The 22,568-nt window shown below is 42.8% G+C and overlaps 1 protein-coding gene across 1 annotated transcript in view; it reads right to left on the bottom strand.

Moving 5' to 3' along the window:
* Positions 1-2,738: 2,738 nt before the first annotated feature.
* Positions 2,739-22,568, bottom strand: part of LOC134464312 (uncharacterized) — a 64,593-nt gene continuing 44,763 nt past the window's right edge. The window contains exons 8-13 of the mRNA XM_063217778.1: positions 12,029-12,298; positions 8,224-9,012; positions 7,266-7,336; positions 6,687-6,724; positions 6,287-6,335; positions 2,739-3,788 (exon numbers count right to left, since the gene is read on the bottom strand). Of these exons, the coding sequence (XP_063073848.1) occupies positions 3,692-3,788; positions 6,287-6,335; positions 6,687-6,724; positions 7,266-7,336; positions 8,224-9,012; positions 12,029-12,298 (1,314 nt within the window). The 3' untranslated portion in view covers positions 2,739-3,691. The remainder of the gene's footprint in view (positions 3,789-6,286; positions 6,336-6,686; positions 6,725-7,265; positions 7,337-8,223; positions 9,013-12,028; positions 12,299-22,568) is intronic.

The following is a 22,568-nucleotide window of genomic DNA, read 5'->3' as shown; positions in this document are numbered from 1 at the left end:
TTTTTTCCCTATGCACGTTTTGTATCCGTGCTTTTTTGTATATAGGACATGTTTTGCACCGTTGGAAAGCTCTGCTCCTACTCTGTTCAGTGGTGTGAGTGTCATCGACAGACACCGTTTAGTGCTACGCTACATCAAGTAGGCTAGAATTAGAGTGAGCACTCCTCACCTCACCCACCAACAGCAGAAAAAGTTCCGAAGCAAATAAGTTACTAAAACTTTCGTCATCCAGCACTTTAAACCACGGGCTTACCTTTAAGATGCCTTGACCACAAACCAACCTTCTAGTGATCCACTTCGTTTACAAGCATAGCCAGTAGCTTTAGAGACAGTCTAATGCGAACAGACTTTGGTAGTTTGCCATGCATTTAGACATCGTGCCCCAAACTCATGGTTAGCCACGCCCACGAGGAACTGAAGAACCAGTAGTTGTTATGTGATGAATGATGTCACACGCTGGAGTTCCAGCCCCGCCTTTCCGCGGGCCGCAGCTACAACAGAAAGTAGGAATAGCCAGAGCCATCTAATAACAGAGTTGCGCAAACCGGGGACCAGGAAGTCGGTTGGTGATGTGATTCGCGTTGATTAAAATGTTTCTTAACAGTAAACTTCTGTTCTTGGAAACTAACACAGAACCATCACATACCAAACAAAGATTAAGTACAAACAAATGACATGACCTTTACCACATTTTCTGTGTTATACCGCCACCTCCTGGAACTAAGTAACTTCTAATAGAACTAAAGTCAATGGGGATTTCCACGTTAACTCTCCGTGAGGCTCCATGAGAGCCGCCATTGCTGTGGAAAGATTGGTCCATAGAGGTCTATGGGAGTGGCGTAACTCTGATATTAGATGGCTCTGGGAATAGCCATTAGGCGCAGGGTGTCAAACCCAAGTCGACTCTGGGGGCCAGGGTCAAAATCAAAAAAAAAAAAAAAAAATGGAATAAATTGACGGGGGGCTAGGGGGCCGTGGCAGGTTGCCAGGAAAAGTAGCAAATTAAAATAAATAATAGAATAATTTAACACCAAGATAAAAACAATCTAAACCCACTGCTATTATTGTTATTTTATGAATCCCAGTGGGGCACTGACATACAGACATGCGTACTGTAGTCTACGGTTGTGAAAGGGGGTGCCCAGAAAAATAGTGTGGTAGGCTACACATGTAAGGAGCCTTGACTGAAATCTACCGGTATAAGGGGGGCTTTGTCATGGTAAAGTTTGGGAACCCCTGTTGTAGACTTACCGGAGGTATATGAAGGTAGGCCAATTAAAATACATACACCCCAAACTCATGAAGAATAGCCACGAGGAACTGCAGCAGAACCAGTGTTGTTATGTGATGAATGACGTCACACGCTGGAGTTCCAGCCCCGCCTTCCCACGGGCCGCAGCTGGATATAGCCGCAGCTGAATTATGTCCTCTTTTGAAAGTCGCTTTGGTTATAAAGCGTCTACCAAATGCAATTTAATGTAATGTAATGTAATGTAATATAGGCTACAACAGAAAGTACTAATAGCCATATCGCATGGTGTCAAACTCAAATAGACTCTGGGGGCCAAAATCAAAATCTGAAACAAAGTCATGGCCAAACTCAATTTTTTAAATTTATTTTTTATGGAATACATTGACGGGGGCCAGGGGGGCCGTGGCAGGTTAGCAGGAAAAGTAGCAAATTAAAACAAATAATAGAATAATTTAACGCCAAGATAAAAACAATCTAAACCCACTGCTATTATCGTTATTTTATGAATCCCAGTGGGGCTGGCACTGACACACAGATATGCATACTGTAGTCTACAGTTGTGAAAGGGGGTGCCCAGAAAAATAGTGTGGTAGGCTACACATGTAAGGAGCCTTGACCGAAATCTACCGGTATATGGGGGGCTTTGTCATGGTAAAGTTTGGGAACCCCTGTTGTAGACTTACCGGAGGTATATGAAGGTAGGCCTAGGCCAATTAAAATACATTATTATATTACACGTTGGTGTTTGTTACATCAGTCAGAAGTCAGTAAAAAAATTAACCAGGTGACAGGCTATGGTTGAGACAGTAGCAGTGTCCAAACCACGTAACAAATTTAGCCTCAGTGGTGGTGAAGCATAACGTAGAGCAGGTCGGTGAGAAGAGCTAAAGATTTGAAAAGGGGTCCTCAGTAATGACAATGACCTTGTGCATACCGAAATTAAAAATATCTGGCGGTGGTGACGAATATGTGGAACCGTTTTCTTCTTTGGCAGCAACACCTGGTGACGAAGAAACTGACGCTTGCATACCAGGGCTTGACACTGGCACCTGCCAACCGGCCAAATGCTGGTAAAACTTGGCTGTGGCTAGTAACACTTTCAGTGTCACTAGCCAATTTGGCTGGCAGTTTATTCCTTAGTATGACATACACATCATAGTAGTCTATATTGTGTTTTTCCCTTATGTATCAATTGCTTGCACAGTATTTAAGTCCAAGAAAAAGCTCAGTAACTCAATTTCCATTTAGAAAGAAATGCACTCATCTTGCTTTAGCACTTCATCTTCTGAGGCTAGACGTACCCTATCATGATAAAGGAAGAAAAAAACAATGTAAAATCTGTGGCTAGTGGAATACCTGAATGGCTAGTGACTTGGGAAAACCACTAGCCACAGTGGCCGGTGGGTGAAAAAGTTAATGTCAAGCCCTGTTGCATACACAACAATGCAGTACATCATGAAGAAACTTCATGACTATTACACACATGAAACGATTGCAAAAACAATATTTATTGGATGCCAAACATTAAACAGATTTTTTTCCTGGATAAGTTCCACTATTACATTTACACATTTGACACATTCCACACTAGGTGCCTCTAGAACTGGGGCCTGTATTTACAAAGCTGGTTCAGGAGTAAACCAGGCTAAATGAAGAGGTCCTGAAGTCCTCATTTTAGAAAATCTAGCTCTGATGATATACCTCTAACCTGGTTTACTCCTGAATCAGCTGTGTAGTATATTCCCCTGGCGTGCAACATGCTAAATCTCACCAACTACAGGGCCGGACTAAGATGGCCTGGGGGCCCTAGGCTGAAAGTTGCTGTGGGCCCAAATTTTGTGACAAATTTACATAGACAGTGTTATAATTACAACAAGGTAAGTATTAAGGATAGGATGTGTACCTACTGTACTCAACACGGATTCATTTTTTAAATATTGCATCTTTTTACAATTCTGCATTTCTGGTGGGGGCCCCCTAGGCTGCAGCCATATCTAGCCTGTGGTGGGGGGCCCTAGCAGGTGGGGGCCCTAGGCTTCAGCCATATCTAGCCTGGGCATTAATCCGACCCTGCTGACCTATACAACTAGCATGCAACATGCTCCTACCCACTTAACATGAAGAACCTTTAACATGAACATGATCAAACAACATGGAGAAAAAAAACAAAAACCTTACAATGTCACATGCCTTAACTTAAAACTAGGAAGGACCGTGCATGGCAAGTGGGGGTACGCAATTTGTGACGACATCGATTAATTAGGCAACTTATTCATGTTAACCCACTTTTTTGTATTATTAGCATTTTTTAAAATCTCACCTCAGGAGAAGTGGGTGGACTGCGTACCCCTGCGTACCACACCCACTACACCCCTGCCTAACTCTAACATGGGGGGAGATACATGGGTTGGTCTTTTCCTTTTCATTTTCCTTTCCCATTTATCTGGGAGTAATCGGGGGGTCCGTTGGAAGGGGAATCCTGCCCCCTGGTGGTAGGTAGGGGATATGGGTGGGTTTGGTCACCTGGGTGGAGTGGCTGTTTTGGGAGAGTGGAACACAGTAGTTAATACACCGCGCTGTTCCGTGTGGTGCGTCTCCAGTTGAATAATCTTAGAAGGTGAAAAAGGTGGATCGCACACAGGTTCTTCTTTTCTCCTTTTTCATTTTTTATTTCTACATAGAGCCCGAGTGCGATCCACCTTTTCACCTTCTAGGAGAGTGAAAAACAGCATAAGTACTGTATATGTACAATGTGTAACTTATACAAAAAGTGTAGTGGAAAGTGCGCACATCCAGCAAAAAAGCATCAGCAGGTGCCAGATCAACAAGTCCGACAGGCGGACAACAGATGCGTCCGTCTATGCCTGTTCTGAACCTTTTTTGCCCAAACGCCCCCTTGGCCTCCTCATAACCTGTCAAGGCAATTTATCAATAAGCCTACCATGTACTGTATAAGCCTGGATTTGAAAAAGTACCATAGGTTTTCAACAGTGTTGGGCAAGTTACTGAAAAACTGTAATGCATTGCTGATTACATATTACTGTCTTTTCAAAATAATCCCTTACACTACATTTAGCAATTTGGGGACCTAAGGCGAATTTAGCTAGGGGGGCCATCGGCCCATCCCATATCACATTTTTTTTAACATAAAATCTCTATTTTTTTTTATTATTTTTTTTTTAATCACGATTTTTTATTTAAAAGAAATTTTGCATACATTAAATAAACTAAAATGTGAAATTCTCTTTTCACTTTAATATGAGAGCAGTGATGTCCCCCCCTCACTGAAGTGTTATTTCATGTGTGTGCATGATGCGGTCACCTATTTGAAGTGACGTTGATGTTGGATTTCATGGAATACTTTTAAATGCCGCTTTGGGAACAGAGTAGGCGACAGGTGAACTGTCTTTCTGTCAAAACAGTGGTTTGCAGGCGTTTGCGTTTTCACGTGGATATTGTCTTCGTGGACCGTTACAGACACACCGTAAGTTCCAAAAACTAATCAATGAGACATTTACTGCATAAACCGAAAAGCGCGCTCTCTGTCAAGTGGTCGCCCCGAACAAACCCTTTAAAAGACGCGCGTGCGTATGATCGACAGAAACACAGGCAGCCTTCACTCTCCCTGTGCTCGCGTGTCTGTGAAATCTAATCGAACTATCGAAGTAATCTCCTCCACCCACGCTCAAAGCGCGAGTTGCTCTCTTGCCTGCACTTCTCACAGCATTGTCAAAAAAATCCAGGGGATTGCCGGTGTTCGGGCTGTTGTTTTCTTCAAAGGGTGTTGTTTGTTTTGAGTGGTGACGCTGTGTAGTCTAACAACACTGAACATAGGAAACGCTATCTGCAAATGTCTCATGCCTCCCTATTTTTTGTGCTCCGCTTGGTGTTATTGACCATGAAGAGTTTGTTGAGTGTGGCGCTTGACAGTTATCCTCCTTATCTGAAGACGTCTTTGTGTGAATGTTTAGGAACTCGGCTAGCACACATGGCACACATGGATGGAATATGCATACAGACTTCTGTGCTTCTGCAGTTGTGTCAGATAATGCTATCAATCAGCTGCGTAGCCGGTTTGCTAACCATTATGGTAGACGTAACGTTTTGGTTTGCACGCATGACATGAGCTCCAGGCCAAAACTGAGCTCTGCCACTCCACTGAGCGACTGCCACCTTGTGGACACAAGAGGGAATCACAAGAGGGAATCACAATTCAGAAAGGTATCACGGGCGGACGGACGGACAAAGCCTCTTATAGAGATGCGTGGGACGCATCTAAAAAACTGTCACATGTAGGAGCGGGAAAGGATCTGCACACTGCTTGCAAAAGACTTAATTTATTGGGAGCAACGTTTCGATCATAGATCTTCTTCAGGCATCTTCTAGCAGTGTGCAGATCCTTTCCCGCTCCTACATGTAACTTATACATAAAGGCATGAATAGCAAGCAACATTGTGAAAGCGTGAATGGCCAATTGGGAAACTCCAACTCCCATTTTTATTGTGACACAGCACTCCGGAGCACACAAGTGTTCACTGCACACTGCACACAATGAAACTGCATTTATGCCTCACCCGTGCAAGGGGGCAGTCCCCAATGGCGACCCAAGGGAGCAGTGCGGTAGGACAGAACCATGCTCAGAGTACCTCAGTCATGGAGGAGGATTAGGGAGAGCACTGGTTAATTACACTCCCCCACCAACCTGGCGGGTCGGGAGTCGAACCGGCAACCTTTGGAGATATAAGTCTAACGCCCTAAACACTTACCCATGTGTGCCCAAAATTTTAATAGGGTATCTAAATTTTGACAACATGTGTTATATATTATTTATGTTTATAACTTTTATGTTTATATTAGATTTGATAGCTGCCTTACGTCTTTCTTTGGTGGATTTCCCAAGGTCATTCCCAGCATTCCTACGGCCTATTTTGACAAAAGGACATCATCATTTTCTAAATTATTTGAAAATATGCAGATTTTAATTTATCTAAAGTACTGATTGCATTTCTTTATATTCTTTGATAGATGTCTTACCGCCTCTGTTGGGAGTCTTCCGCCGGTGTTCCCTGGTGACTTCCCCGGCCTGTTTAGACAAAAGGAGAACATCGTCAATTTAAACATTATTTGTAAATGTTAGGGCTGTAACGATATTGTATTGAACCGAGAAATCGCGATACAAAGTGACGATGCTGCATTATGGTGCAAGAGGGCAGTATCGTGATACACCTTTTCTAAGTCTTTATACTTCAATCCTGAATTTTGTATTTATTGATTATTTTAATTTATAATGTTGGCAAATATGAAAAAAAGCAAATCAATTCAATTTAAACATACATTTAATATCACAATTTTTAACATGATTTGTAAATACACAGACTTAAATTTACTGTAAGTATTAACTGCATTTGCTTAGGTTATTTAATATGTGGCTTACCTCTTTCTTCAGGTGACTTTACAGGTGTTCTACGGCCTATTTTGACAAAAGAAAAATATAATTCAAAAGAAAAAAAAATAATTATATTTATACTTCAAAGTCATATAAAGTGCACAAAACTGATTCAGTTCCTTATTTCAAGCGGATACTGTACTATACAAAGTCATCAGACTGAGTCCAGTTCCTTACCTCTCTTGCTTACTTTGCACACAATAGAACTGTATTCTGTACAACCCGTGTACTTTCATAGTTTGCACTTTTCAATGTCTCCAATGTGTTTGTACTGTATGTGTGATTCACGGTGTATTTATTTATTTATGTATCCTTGTTTTTGTTTCATAAACACCCCTAGTTTTTGTGTTTATTAGTTGTATTGTTGTATGTGTGAGCTCACCAAAGCAAATTCCTTGCAACTGTATTTTATACTGTTGAAATGGCTAATAAAATTGAACATAAACTTGAGCTTACCTGTCCAGCTCCTCATGGTTCTTACCTGTCCACCTCCTCATGGTTCTCACCTCCTCATGGTTCTTTCCTGTCCAGCTCCTCATGGTTCTCACCTCCTCATGGTTCTTTCCTGTCCAGCTCCTCATGGTTCTTGAGGTGAGCGGTGAAAGCAGCACAGAGACCCTCGTCCTTAAGATCTTGTTCTGTGGGAAACACAAAGTCATACAGTAACAGCGTAGAAAGCTCTGAGTGACATGGATAGAGCAATGTTCCACAGGTTTTATCTTATAATATATCTATTTAATCTTTATTGTGTTGACTGTGATGTGTGTTTGTCTTGTGTGTCTCTGTGTCACCACCATTTCATGTAAGTTTAATGGACAATAAAGAAAGTCTTAAGGTGCCGACATGTTTGCTGCGAGCTGTAAATTACACGCTTCACCGCGAGCAACCGACTGCATATGCTTGGTTCGAAATCAGTTGACCAAGACGCAAAATACTGGCAGTATCATCCAGGAGGCAGAGAGCACGCAGCATTGGAATGCGGAAATTGGGAACACAGATGGCAAGGAAAACAAAAAACAAAAAGAGGGTAAGGAAACAATACTGCTACTACTCCTATATGTGCACGCTCCTTTTTCAAAGTGCAACAAGGAAGTATGATCACTGATCACAAATGTTTGAAATGTCGGACAAACTTAATGAGACACTCTTAAAAGTTGCTGCCATTTTCGCTTTCATATCAGAAACACACGCGTGGAACTGTGCAGTCTTTCTTACGATCGCCCACAGCAAGTTTGAAGATATCGCACCTGACACACGCATTCGGCTGCCGTGTCCAACGCGCACGAAATTGACATTAAATACGCATGTTAACGCGTTCATGAACGAATAGTGCACGCGCTCTCGTATCCTGCAGCAAGCATGCCGGCACCCTTAAAGTCTGAAGTGAGCAGGAAATAAAATCTATCTATCTATCTATCTATCTATCTATCTATCTATCTATCTATCTATCTATCTATCTATCTATCTATCTATCTATCCATGATCTCATGGAGACTATAGAGTGTGTGTAGGAAATAATAATTACCTTGATCTCTTCCTCACTGTTCTCCTCCTGGTGGAACTCCCTTTTCATGACCCTCCTTCTGCTCCATTTCACCTCCTCCTCGCTGCTCCCCTCCTCCTTGTGAACTACCTCTTCCTTGACCACCTCCTCTTCAGCCACCTCCTCCTTAACCACCACCTCCTCTTCAACCCTCTCTTCCTTAATCACCACATCCTGGCTGTTCACCTCCTCCTTAACCAACTCCTGCTGACTGTTCACCTCCTCCTGGTTGACTGCCCTCTTCCTGAGCCTCCTCCTGTTCCATTTCACCACCTCCTTGTTGCTCCTCTCCTCCTCGTGAACCACCTCTTCCTTAACCACCACCTCTTCAACAGTCTCTTCCTTAATCACCACCTCCAGGCTGTTCACCTCCTCTTCAACCACCTCCTCCTTGACCTCCTCCTGGGCCGAGTCGTCTTGAAACTCCTCCTCCTTGACCTCCTCCTGGGCTGGCTCCTCCTCCTGGGCTGGCTCCTCCTCCTGGGCCGGGTCATCTTGAAACTCCTCCTCCTCCTCCAGCTCCTCCTTCATCACCTCCTCCTGGACCGGCACCTCCTGGGTCTCCTCCTCCTGGGCTGGCTCCTCCTCCTGGGCCGGCTCCTCCTCCGGGTCTTGAACCATCTCGTGAACCTCGCGAAACGCCCTTTCTCGGGTCTCGTCATCTTTAAAAAACCATCTGGAGGCAGCCACATCGTAGTACATGTATATCGCCACGAGTCTGACGAGGTCAGGGTCAGGTTCTGACATAAGCCTAAAAGCTGACATATATGCCTAAAAGCAAACAGAAGACATACATAAAAACATACATACATACATACATACATACATACATACATACATACATACATGGGTCCAAGATGGGTTTTTTTGGGCTTAGACGTAAGGTGACACAACGCCATCTGATGCCCAAATATGAATTAGTAATTGGTGGTTGATATGCTGCATTGAATAGGCTTCTTAGATAGTCTACTAAAAAATTTAAAAAAATTAAAAATCCATACAATAGTGGCACTGGCTGTTGTTGCGCTGACGTGTGCTACTGCTGAAACATCACTGACCAACATACATGTGTTCATGTTTAGTCAAGGTGGTTGGCTGGTATCAGAGACAAGAGACTATGACAAGACTATTGTGTGCATTTTCATTAGTAGTATGATATGAAAACGCTGAAAGTATACAGTTACATTCAGCAACTTCAGAATACAAATTGCGTCCAACAACACAAAATCTACAACTTTTCTGGGCACCTGATCAAGATGGTAGATGTTTGTTGTCGAAGTAGCAATAAAGTGCTGGGGGAAACCCTGCAGTACCAAGACCAGGGGCCTCATGTACGAAGCTCACTTACGGACAAAAAAGCTACCGTATTTTTCGGACTACAAGTCGCACTTTTTTTCATGGTTTGGCTGGACATGCGACATATACTCTGGTGCGACATATATATGTTTTTTTTTCTCCACGGGAGAGCACTATGTGCGCAACTAGGCCTATGTTGTGTTGCCTAATACCACTGATAGAATTTTTTTTTTTACAACTTACCACAACAAAAAATAGCATTTACAATGACGACTGAATAGAAATATACCACCCAAAAGAAGTTAATATAGCCTACTGCTGAGTTCAAGCTGACAGTAATTAAATATGCTGCCGAAAATGGCAATAGGGCAGCTGAACGAAAGTTTGGATGCAATGGAAAACTGTTTGGGGACTGGAGAAAAGCGGAGGAAAATGTGCATGTTGTGAAAAAAAAACAAAAAAGCTATCTGAAGGTTCAAGGCCCACGTCTAGAAGAAGAGCTGAATACAGGACAAATGTGTTCTCGAACAACGCGCGCGCTGCGAGTCAACGGTCTTGTTACGGGCTCCATGACATTGCCAAAGAAATGAATAGGACTTTTTGCGGAAGTCAGGGACCTCGTGGATTTATTGCCTTATGCAATGCAATCCCCTCTCGTGGAGCGCTATGCAACGCAATCGCCTCTCTATCCGAGAACGAGCGCCTGCGTTATTAAAGACAGTCAGCCGACTTCCAGGTGAAAATCGGTCATTTCCGCGAGTTTCTGACAAACGAGCACAACGTGACACTACCATAGGCTACACAACATGGATGAAATCCCCCTCACCTTTGATACCGTCATGGGCTGAAGTCTCATAAATGGGGGTAAAGAAAGGCGTGCTCTGGAGACGGAACAAAGTTGCCTCGAAGCCTCCCACGGTCCAAACGCAAAACAATGCCGAAAATTGAATGTTGTTCTGACTACAGGGCAACATGGCGCGTTATTACTGCTTCTTCTTTTTCTTTTTGTGGTTTTATGGCGGTTGGCAAACCATCTTAGTTGGTGCATTACCACCACCTCTGAATGCGTTGCCACTGCTTCAGATGCTGGTTTATGAAACAATGCCGTCTTTGAGCAGCAGCTTACCATGCGCCAGTTATCACAACATAGATTCCATGGATAGAATAACCTTTCAAAAATGTGCGACGATTAGTCCGGTGCGACGTATATATGTTTTTTTCATCTTCAAAATGCATTTTTGGGCCGTTGCGACTTAAACTCCGGAGCGACATATAGTCCAAAAAATACGGTACTTAAGTTGTTTTCGACGGCCACGGTCAGATGTAGACGTGGAAACCTGCGGATCTCCACGCGAATTTCAGGGCTGCTGTGGAAGTTTCCGTAAGCGTGAAAGTTGCCGTAAGTGGTGCATTGCGTCTTTTTGGCGGCACACAGAGGCATGCAGCGCAACTACATGTGTTGTACGTGGTCAGAAATATTGCAGAGATGCTGCCAGTTAAACGTGGATTCTAATGTTGAGGCGCGTGATTTAAAAAAAGAAGAAGAAGAAAACCGCCTCAACCATATTATTGTTGAGGCAGCTGGTTAAAATGAAGCGGACTCATGGAAATATCCTGGAATTACAACGAAATTGGATGCCCATCAGCAGTAGGGCCTATTATTTCAAGTATTTGGCAGCTATTAAGCACTGAATATTTTCTAGATCTGCGATAGGCTATGTCTTCTCGCATTTGTTGGGAACGTCCTCACCGCAGTGCTTGTCTTTCTCTTTTAATAAGGCTACTGTAAAATTAGTCCATCAATTAACAGGTGATTTTATAGGCTAACTGTTGGCTGCAAGTTATTCATAGGCCTACATGTGGCGTAGCCTATGTGTACATGTGTCATCTTTCATATTTATACGCGACATAAATGTTTATTTCTCGGAAGCCTTGGCGACTGCCTCATCACAATGTGTTTTGATGTAGTGCCTTGTAAATATCAAATGTTGGGAAACCTGCATTGTACTGCAGTATAACATGACAGTTTTTTTCTGCAGTCCTCACATTAAGTATTAGGCTACCGATGCCTGATTTTATACACGCCAAAGTAATTTTGTTAGGGTATTGCGCGCAGCCTTTTTCCTTTTAAATTGGCTACCTCCGAAACAGCGCCTTCACCTCGCATCATGAAATACATTTCCCGCGTTCCCCTTCCCGTCTTCTCTTTCCAATTCTTTCAACCAATGAATGCACATGAATGGGTCTGTCCATACTAATTAGAATATTCATATAGGATATTTAAGGGAGGAGGCAAGGCGGAGACTTGGGCCCGCGTGTGCTCGTGCATGTGCGCAAGGTTTCACGGCAAAACCTGGTTACGCACTTATTGATACATCCGGATTTTTTTGTCCGTAAGTAACTTTCAAGATTTTTGCGCCCGCACTTTCTTGGTAGGAAATCCACGCACTTCTTTGTACATGAGGCCCCAGGACTGCATTCTTGTACTCACGTGTGTGGCAATGGACCTCCGAAGGTCTATGAAGGTTGGAGGTGGTGCTGGCAGTTCCAGCTCCAACCAAATCCTTTTGAACTGGGCCAGCAGGAGGGAAGTATTCACTCCGTCTCCAGTGTTGCTGGAAAAGAAGAACTCTGAGCTCCAACCAGGGATGTCCTCCCTGGCCTGCAGCCATGACTTCATGATGCCGTATGTTTGGGAGTTCACAGGAATCAGTGCATCGCCAAAGAAACTCTCGGCGTTGACGTTCATGAGGTAATTAACCTGTATGAGGACAAAAACAGGAATATTACATTACATTACACTTAAGCTAGGCTAAAGCCGGGCATACACTGTGCGATATTTTCACTCGTGGTCTTAAGCTTCTGCTCACACTGCACGATGGAATTTCACTGTTTAAAAGTTTGCAACTCACGACTCACGTCCTCACACTACACGAGCCGACAGTCAGATGCGAGCGAAATGCTTCCACCGTACAACGCACGGCCCTATTAATTTGTGCATGTGAAGTGTCAAATCGGGCCGTAGCACTGCTTTAACTGTGCGATTTACGCACGAACCACGACCAGAATTTCAAACCGTTTTGATTTTCTTGCAACCCTGCGATTGCACGATCGTGAGGCGAAATCCCTTGTCGTTACCCCATGTACACTGCACGATGCGAGACTCACGATTGACCTGCGATTGAGCAAGAAATCGGCCCGACTCTCAAAAAGTCGTACGAGTGCCAAATTGGGGCAAAATCGAGGCAAAAGTCGCACAGTGTAAGCCCAGCTTAAAACTACACGACTATCTGCCCGATTCTCAGCTGAAAACCCCCCTCATGACAATCGCTGCAACGTTATCCCCCAGGACCATCGCAAGCGATTGTCGGGCAAGATTTCCTCGTCGTGCGGGATGTTCTAAGATCGAACTTTGGCAACACAATGAGTCGCAGATCGCAAATTGTAGAACTCAAACAAGGTTTGATCTTTGCGACTGGAACTAGAACGTCGGGCATTGCCTTGGATGGTCACGAGCAGGGATAAGATTGACAGTTGTGATTCTTTCTACGTGTGCACCGCAACCCGTCATCAAAATCGGACACAAAATTGGGAGTCGCATAGTTTGAGTCAAACTTTAGCTGACGCTTGTATATACCATACTGTGTACAATATATTTTATTTGTCATTGTGACGAGCACAACGAAATTGAGCATTCCTTGTTGAAACAAAAACAAAATAAAAATAAAAGTATGTATAAAACTGTGCTTTGTAAGCATAATTTAGTGCTGTAATGGTCACTGGGTAGTTGTCATTGTCATAGTTTTAGTCAGTTTGTCCTGTTTCTCTTGCCAGATGGTATCCAAAGTGATGTACAGTTACTAACAGGGTATTGGTTACAGCCCTTGGAGCAATGTGGGGTTAAGCCACGGCTACCCCATATATATGAAATCTATTGTTTTGCTTTTCCCCAATATGTGAAAGAGCTTAACAAAAGTCAAGTCAAATCAGGTCGGTTTTATAGTCAATTTCTTTACATGCGCTGGTAACACAAAGAATTGAAATTACGTTTCTTAGAGAGAACTTTTTTTCTTAAAGTTCACTAAAGACAACTTAAGTGACACAAATCTAAGTAAAAATGTTGACACAGAAGCTTGACATTGCATTTGACCAGTCCTGTTTAAACTATACATTAACTTAGCTACTAGAACATATACATAAGAAATTGACAATAATCTCTCACACACACACACACACACACACACACACACAGATGAATACACACATTAATCACGTAGCCCCGTTCTGTTCTCCTCGCCTCCTGCACTTCTGATGCCTTCATCTTCTTCATGACAGTCATCGTGCTGCTAGCTCCCCCCACGATTCGTCCAGCCAGCAGGGACAGAAATCTCTGGATTGCACTCCTCTTCCTTCTCTTTACAGCTTTGTCTGTGAAACCAGAAATGAGAGATTACCGAAAGAAAGAAATTATGCATTAACAATATTCAGTCATTAACACCCTTATATTGTTGGATATGTAAATACATAGACTTACCGAAAAACTTGGGTAGCACCTCATCAAACTTCCTTAAAAAAGAGCGGTGCACCTGCTCACAGAGGACTTGCATACAATATATAGAATAGAATAGAATAGAAAAGAATAGAATAAAAAAAGAACAGAATTACAATATGAAGGCCTTTAATGTCATTATACTAGTATATTGAGATTCCAAAGCTCAGTATCCAACGCAACTTAGTTATTTACAGTCCCTGGAGCAATTTGGAGTTGGATGACTTGTTCAAGGGTACTTCAGCCATTGATAGAGGTGTAGGGAGGACTGGTAAGGGTGGAATTTGAACCTGCAACCATCTGGCTGCCTCCATTAGCAAGAAAATGAATCTTTGGAGAGCTATGGAAAAATAAACATTGTAGAAATATATCAACCATTACCTGGCATGGTGTCGTGTCCTGTTTCTTCTCCCGAACCGTCTGTCTTTTGCAGGCTTGGGTCTTGGTTCTTTTGCAGGCTTGGGTCTGGGTTCTTGCCAGTTTTGCCCCAAGATAGTTCTACCTGGTGTATTGTTCAGGCCCTGTTCCGAGACCTGGAGAGGCATGAGAGGACCAGGTCAGAGGAGGGGACAGCAGAGGCATTAGAGGAGGAAGAGGAGGAGGAAGAGGAGGAGGAGGAGGAGGAAGAGGAGGAGGAGGAGGCGGCTGGAGGAGGAGGAGAGAAGGAGGAGGAGGGACGGTTGGAAGAGGAGGAGGAGGAGAAGAGAAGGAGGAGGCGGTTGGAAGAGGCATTAGAGGAGGAGGAGAGAAGGAGGAGGAGTGATAGAGGAGGAGGGGGCTAGAGGAGTAGGAGGAGGTGGAGGAAGTGGAGGAGCATTAGAGAAGGAGGAGTGATAGAAGAGGAGGAGGAGGGGGCTAGAGGAGGAGGAGGAAGAGGAGGTGGAGGTAGAGGAGCATTAGATGAGGAGGAGGAGGTGGAGGAGGAAGAGGAAGAGGAGGAGCTAGAGGAAGACGAAGAGGTGGAGGGGACTGGAGGTGGAGCGATAGAGGAGGAGGAGGAGGAGGAAGAGTCGGGGTGTTAGAGGAGGAGGTGGAGGGGCGTTAGAAGAGGAGGAGGAGGAGAGGGAAGGAGGAAATGGAGGTGGAGGAGCTTGACAGGTTGAAGAAGGCCAGGCGGCCAAAATGTAACTTCAGAATGAAATTGAATTGAATCACAGTTCAGCAGCTTATGATGATGCGCTAGCTATACACTATGACTATTGCTATACTAGCCAACTTAAATGATCACAGTGTCCAGGGTTCTACTGAACACCAGCTAACCGGACAAATGCAGTGTGATATTTCAGTTTGGCTGGTAGCAAAGACGAACTAGTAGCCACTTTGCCCCATTAATGAATGCGTTTGGCTATCTACCAGCCATTTTGGCAAGTGATGAAAAAAGTGAATTTAGCCCTGCAGGTATCTGTGTAATCGTACAGTGTATGCTTCTCCCTAGTGGTCTACCTTCTACCAGTCTCCCCTTTCCCTCATTCATCCTGACCTTCTCCCAACTCATTCACTGCGACCTGCCAGACAGCTTTCCAGATGCAACTTAGCTGATTTCAATGTTATCTCCGCCCAGAGCAGAAACGTATTCAACGCGGTAGCGTTAGAAAAACAAGTATCAACTGCACTGTTTTTTTTCCAACACGTTTGGATCCATGTTTTTTTGTGTACTAGGACATGTTTGGCACCGTTGGAAAGCTCTGCTCCTACTCTGTCCAGTGGTGTGAGTGTCATCGACAGTTTAGTGCTAACGCTACGTCAAGTAGAAGAGTGAGCACTCCTCACCCACCAACATCAGAAAAAGTTCCAAAGCAAATATCCATTTACAATAAGTTACTCCTAACATCTAGCACTTTTAACCACTGTCTTACCTTTAAGATGCCTTGACCACAACACAATCTTCTTGTGGTCCACTTCGTTTACAAGGAGTAGCCTGCCATGCATTTAGCCAGCATAGCCCGAACTCATGATTACCTCTACTCACCAGGAAGAACCAACCAGTGTGAAGATGAATGATGTCACACGCTGGAGTTCCAGCCCTGCCTTCTCCCGGGCCGCCCTCATAAGCATAAATGGAGAAAAATGCAACCCTTCTTTATGATATTTATGTTAGAAATGTCATCTCTTCTCAACTCTCTCAAGCTTGTAAATAATAAAACAATGAAGGACTTTTGGATATTCTGTATTCCTCTTGTTTGTTGGTTTATTGGCTATATTATTATTTTTGTTTCTTATTCCAGTTGTTCAATGTAACCTAGTCAAAATTGTCCACATTAGTATGTTTACTTGACCTTGTGTGCCTTATTGTTATGTCATGTCTTTGTCATCCTCTTTATTGCAATAATAAAAAAAAAATGCACGAGCCGCCCGCAGCTGGATTTATAACAGTTACAGAAAGTAGGAAATAAAAACATGAGCTGGGCGTGCTAAACACAAATCACCTGGGGGCCAAAACCTGGAACAAAGTCACGGGCCAAAGTCATTTATTAAAAAAATTAAAAAAATGTGAACGCATGCACTAGCTACTTTAATTTCACACACACTCTTATGGTAGTTGTGCCTGCACATAGCATATGTGCGAGTGCGAGTTGTTTCATTGACCTGGGCCCACTCATATTCCTGCTGTGACCTAACCTGGTAAACCAGGGCCACCCGCTGGGCGCTGACGTTTTTCAGCTGCGAGTGGGTCTGGCCTCGGATCTGAGAAAGTTTTGAACACTGTGCCCTGAGTCTGGCAAAACCAATTACAACGCAGAGATTTGTTTTGAATCAAAGCGGGCAGGGTTTTGGGGGAGTGACGACGAAGCTTGCAACACCGTTGGGAAAGCACATCAACGGCAAAGATCGCAGATTGGTCAGAGCGCCGGCACGGTTTGAAAAAACAACAGGTTGTTCTCATCAGTAATCGTCCGAGGTAACGTTCATCTGGGCCAGACTAAATTACTCCGGTCTCACATTATGGCTGGTTTATCAGGGTAGCTGTGACCCATCAAATTTCATGTTGAAGTCTGTAACGTTACGCTGCATATTAGGCAAATGGTGTAGGCCTATGTGGGCCAGCAGTAATATACATTGTGATCTTGCGTGCGGAATAAAATGACTCCGCTGGCCAGATATGCCCCCCGGGCCTGAGTTTGACATCCCTATAGAGCAAGGGTTCCCAACCTTTTTCAACTTGGGGCCCACTCGAAATTGTCAAAAAAATTTCGGGGCCCACCTCTGACCCAATTAAGAATAGAGATGGGATTTATGGCTGTTTTTCGGGATCCGGATCTTTGTGGCTCGTTCCTTTCAAAGAGCCGTTCAAAAAACTGGATCTTTTGGCTCTTTTTTAAATTATTTATTCAGTGTTAAGAATGTAATATTTTGACTCCACCTCAAGGTAATTTTGTCCAAACAACAACTGATTATTCTCCTGCTTATAAAGACTGTTTTTGCCTCTCTTTGAGGCAAAAAATTGTGTTTTTTCCCAAATTGAATTACTCTGGTCGAGGTCACGTGCTTAAAAAGAATGAAAAATGAACGAAATAACGGTCGAGTGGCTCCCCCAGCTGTGATCCGGTTCCCATCGTTCACTTCAGGGAGCCGTTCAAACGAACCGGCTCGTTCATGAACGACACACCTCTAATTAAGAATAAAGCTCAAATTAATCAACAGCAACACACACCACAATATGATCACTATTTTTGGAAAATAATTTCAAGGCCCACTTGGAATACCTTCAGGGCCCACCAGTCCCATATAGTTTGAAAACCAATGCTATAGATGATCCAGAACTAAAAGGTATCATACAATAGAAAGTCCCTGGCGACCGTTGCTCCGAGATTAAAAATAAATAAAAATGATGACGTGGTGAAAGCCACTCGAAATACATAGGCTACATTAGACGTAGGGCTATTGGTGAGATAAAGGTAGCAAGGTCATTGTCATTACCGTCTGCTGACCTTTTCTCTCTCCTTTTTCCCCCTAACCAAATTATGTAAGCCTTCAAAACACAATTCATAATTGTAGACTTACCGGAGGTATATGAAGGTAGGCCTCGGCCAATTAAAATACGTTATTATATTACACGTTGGTGTTTGTTACATCAGTCAGAAGTCAGTTGTTCAGAAAATGTGGGAAAAAATAACCAGGTGACAAGTTTTGGTTGAGACAGTAGCAGTACCCAAACCACGTAAGGGCCAAAACATACCAAGGCGGAACGGAAGCGGCACGGGACGAACGCGATCTTTATGCTTAGTTTCGACCGGCGTGTTTTTCTCTGCCTTTCACACTGACAGCGTCGGCGTGCGCGGCCAGTCCTGTTCAAAACCCTCCCCACAGTTAAAGCTAGCATGCTACTTTGCCATTCATTTGAATGAAACACCGCCGGTCGTCGGCGTGAAAAATACGCTCGAGTTCTATTTTCCAAATGCAGCGCGGAGCCGGCTCCCGCGCCGCTGACGCTCGACTAGGTGTGTAAGGACAGATAGGTTTCAATGTATTTTCACCGACACCGGTAAAAAACGCGGCCGTTCCGCGACGTTTTACCGCCTTGGTGTGTAAGACCCCTCACAAATTTAAGAGAAAATAGTACATGAGCTTCAGTGGTGGTGAAATATGCAGTAGAGCATCAGTGAGAAGAGCTAAAGATTTGAAAAGGGTTCATCAGTAGGCCTAATGACAATGACCTTGTGCATACTGCATACCTGAATTTATTGTCTTATAAAAAATATCTGACGGTGGTCACGGATATGTGGGGCAGTTTCATCTTTGGCAGCAACACCCCCTGACGCAGAAACTGACGCTCGCATACAGAAAAATGCAGTGCATATCATGAAGAAACTGACTATTACACACAAACAACATCGCAAAAACAATATTTATTGGATGCCAAACATTAAACTTTAAAATTTCTCCTGAATGACAACTGCATTTACACATTTGACACATTCCACACTAAGTGCCTCTAAAACTGAGGACTATTATACATAGCTGGTTCAGGAGCTATATCTATCTTGTGGTGGGGGCCCCTAGCAGGTGGGGGCCCATAGGCTGCAGCCATATCTAGCCTGTGCATTAATCCGGCCCTGTCCACCTATACGATTATCAAGTAACATGCTCCTACCTACTGGTTTTATTCAACATGAACAAACTGAATGAACATGAACAAACTACATACGGGTCATTCCACGCCAAATCTCCGAATCATCCCGCACGACCATCTCAGATTTGGCAGAAAAAAATCAACGAGGTTCACAAACGTCCCAATAGGAAAAGTGCAAAATTATAGCTCTTAACTCCTCATAGTTTTGTCATTAAAAATGTTTAAGTCAGGTACCCCCCTGACTCGTTTGGAACAGACTTCTCAGAGAGCCCACTTTCAGATTGCCGTATCCAAAAAACTGCTTTAAGTAGGTCCTTACAAATTTCAAAGGGTAACATTTGGAACATGTACTTGTGAAATGTGGATTTTCACGCATCCTCTTGTCATTTACCACCGTTTTCTGGGGGCTTAAAGTTGCTTGGAAAATTCTCACCTTTGAATTTGTGGGCATCTTTGAAGGACTGTGGTAAGCGCAGTTTTAAAGACAGAGGTTTGATATGGACAATGTATGTTCCCAACCATTCTGTGCATGTTGTGTTGAAAGACTGATCTTCTGCGATGAACAGTTTAGAAGATATGAAGTCTTTAAAATGGAAAAACTGAAACTTGGTGCCATCTTTGTCATGTCATTAAAAAAAAATGTCACGACTCACCACCATATTATCAACAGTTTTGGAAAGATTAGATGTCTGTTCTTAACATATCCAAAAACTGTGATGGTATTCTGCCTCATTTGGTCACAATGATTTTTCAAAAACCCACTGTTGGGTGACTTTCATAGCTCCTATGAAAAATTGATATTAGTGGCATCTTCGCCATGTTATACAAAAGAAATGACAGAACTCACCACTATGACATTTACAGTTTTAGAAAGACTCAATGTCTGTTTTTAACATATCCAAAAACTGGGGTGGTGCTCTGTCTCATTTTTTAAGAATGGACTTGTAAAAACGGCTGTGTGACATCTGCAGCTTGCTGCTCTATTGAGGTGGGGCCCCTGCTCTAATCTTTGCAGGCTACGTGGGGGCCCTATCTACCAGTATTTGCCATGAGGCCCTATGTGCAATTGTTCCGCCACTGTGAATGACTTGAGCAATTTGAGTCAGACATTTTTGATACAAGATATTTGACTTGAGCATTTTCCACACACTCAATATAATACGGCAAAAAAGTAAAAGTGGCTGTTGACAGAGGTTTTTTTCAGCTTTTTCTGTAACTACATTCCAGTAAATCAAAGGTTATAGACGTGTGTAAACTTCATCTTCAGGCACTGAAAACCAAATACCGGAATAAAGTGATGAAATGTTGAATCACTGAAACATCCCCGTAGATCTTGAAACAAGTACATCCTGACTATCACCACATCTCAATGCTTTTTATTACAATTCATAACCATCTTAAATAACTTGTTTACCAATTTTGATGCAGTTCTGACGACAGCCGTGGATTATCTTAGATTGTGTATGAGATATTACTTTTTGTCATGTGAATATTTTTTTTCTACATTTGATATGTGTTTCACTTCATGTATACATGTATGTCCATTTGTGCAAACTCATTAGGGTTAATGTCAAACATTAATCATTAATGCTTGAAATACTCAGCTTTGAGAAAGAGTTGACCCTTGATGAGCATTCAGTCAGTCTTGCAGTGGTCTAGCACCATGCTCAGGGTAGCTCAGTCATGGTGATTGGAGGGGCAGGACAGCTGTTTAGTCAGGTTACCTCCCTACGAACAGTCTCCTCCTTTTGTATCATCACTGTTTTTTTCTCTTCTCCATGATCATAAAAGTGTCCCACCCCCCCAAAAAAACCATGACAAAGGTGACCTGTTCATAGAACTTGGCCCCGCCCCAGTCCTAACCATGACCGAGGAACCTAGCGCTTTGTATTGGTTCATGCCAAAGGTTTATCCATTTTGATATGCAACCAGAACAAAGTTGTTGAAATGATGGGAAATTTGAAATGTATCGAAGCAAAATTTCGAAATATCTGTCTAACTAAAAGAAAATTGTCAAAAAAAGTCGTATGCTGATATAAAGTTTGGCAAACATCCTGTATCAAGGCTATGTGTTAACAATGCTACTTTACCAATCAGAATGATTCATTTAATTTATCACTACTGCAATTCAAGACTTACATTACGGTATAATAGCAAAATGTTAACTCCTACAGTGTTGAGGTTTAAACACATGGCCATAACCTTTAATTCACAAACATTTAGTTACCAAAAAAAAATAGTTACCTTAAAGCCAAAAGAAAAAGAAAAATAATAATGGTATATAAATCACTCAACTGTTTCTTATTGTGTGCTTCAAAAATACTCAATTCACATTTCTTGTATCAAAAATGCCCAAGTCAAACTGCCTGTTATTCACAGTGTCAGCCCAAATAGATTGGCACACAAAAGTCTGCAAAGGTCATGATTATGGCCCCTACCACAAATTCAGGAGGGCCCTGGCCAAATGCCCTGCTTGTCCCCCTGTAGCTCCGCCCCTGGTAATTCATGTGACTTAGGCATTTTCACAGGAGCTGCTGATGTAACAGCAAAGGGTTTTTCAAGAGTCATTACAAGACATTGATGCAGAACACCATTGCAGTTTTTGGATATGTTGCAAACAGACATCCTATCTTTCCAAAACTGTTCAGTTCATTGTGGTGATTGCTGTCATTGTTTTGGTATAGCATGGCAAAGTTGCCCCCCAATATCAGGTTTTCATAGGAGCAGTGGAAGTCACACAACAGTGGGTTTTTAAAAAATCATTGTGACCAAATGAGGCAGAATACCATCACAGTTTTTGGATATGTTAAGAACAGATATCTAATCTTTCCAAAACTGTTGATAATATTGTGGTGAGTCGTGACATTTTTTTTAAATAACGTGGCAAAGATGGCACCAAGTTTCAGTTTTTCCATTTTAAAGACTTCATATCTTCTAAACTGTTCATCACAGAAGATCAGTCTTTCAACACAACATGCACAGAATGGTTGGGAACATACATTGTCCATATCAAACCTCTGTCTTTAAAACTGCACTTACCACAGTCATTCAAAGATGCCCACAAATTCAAAAGTGAGAATTTTTCAAGCAACTTTAAGCCCCCAGAAAACGGTGGTAAATGACAAGAGGGTGTGTGAAAATCCACATTTCACAAGTACATGTTCCAAATGTTACCCCTTGAAATTCATAAGGACCTACCTAAAGTAGTTTTTTAGATACAACACTCTGAAAGTGGGCTCTCTGAGAAGTCTGTTCCAAACGAGTCAGGGGGGTACCTGACAAAAACATTTTTAATGACAAAACTATGAGGAGTTGAGAGCTATAATTTTGCACTTTTCCTATTGGGACGTTTGTGAACCTCCTTGATTTTTTTCTGCCAAATCTGAGATGGTCGTGCGGGATGATTCGGAG

Source organism: Engraulis encrasicolus, chromosome 15, assembly GCF_034702125.1.
Source record: "Engraulis encrasicolus isolate BLACKSEA-1 chromosome 15, IST_EnEncr_1.0, whole genome shotgun sequence".
Classification (NCBI taxonomy): domain Eukaryota; kingdom Metazoa; phylum Chordata; class Actinopteri; order Clupeiformes; family Engraulidae; genus Engraulis; species Engraulis encrasicolus.
Note: the sequence above shows the minus strand (reverse complement) of the source record. Positions and strands in the feature narration are given on the sequence as shown.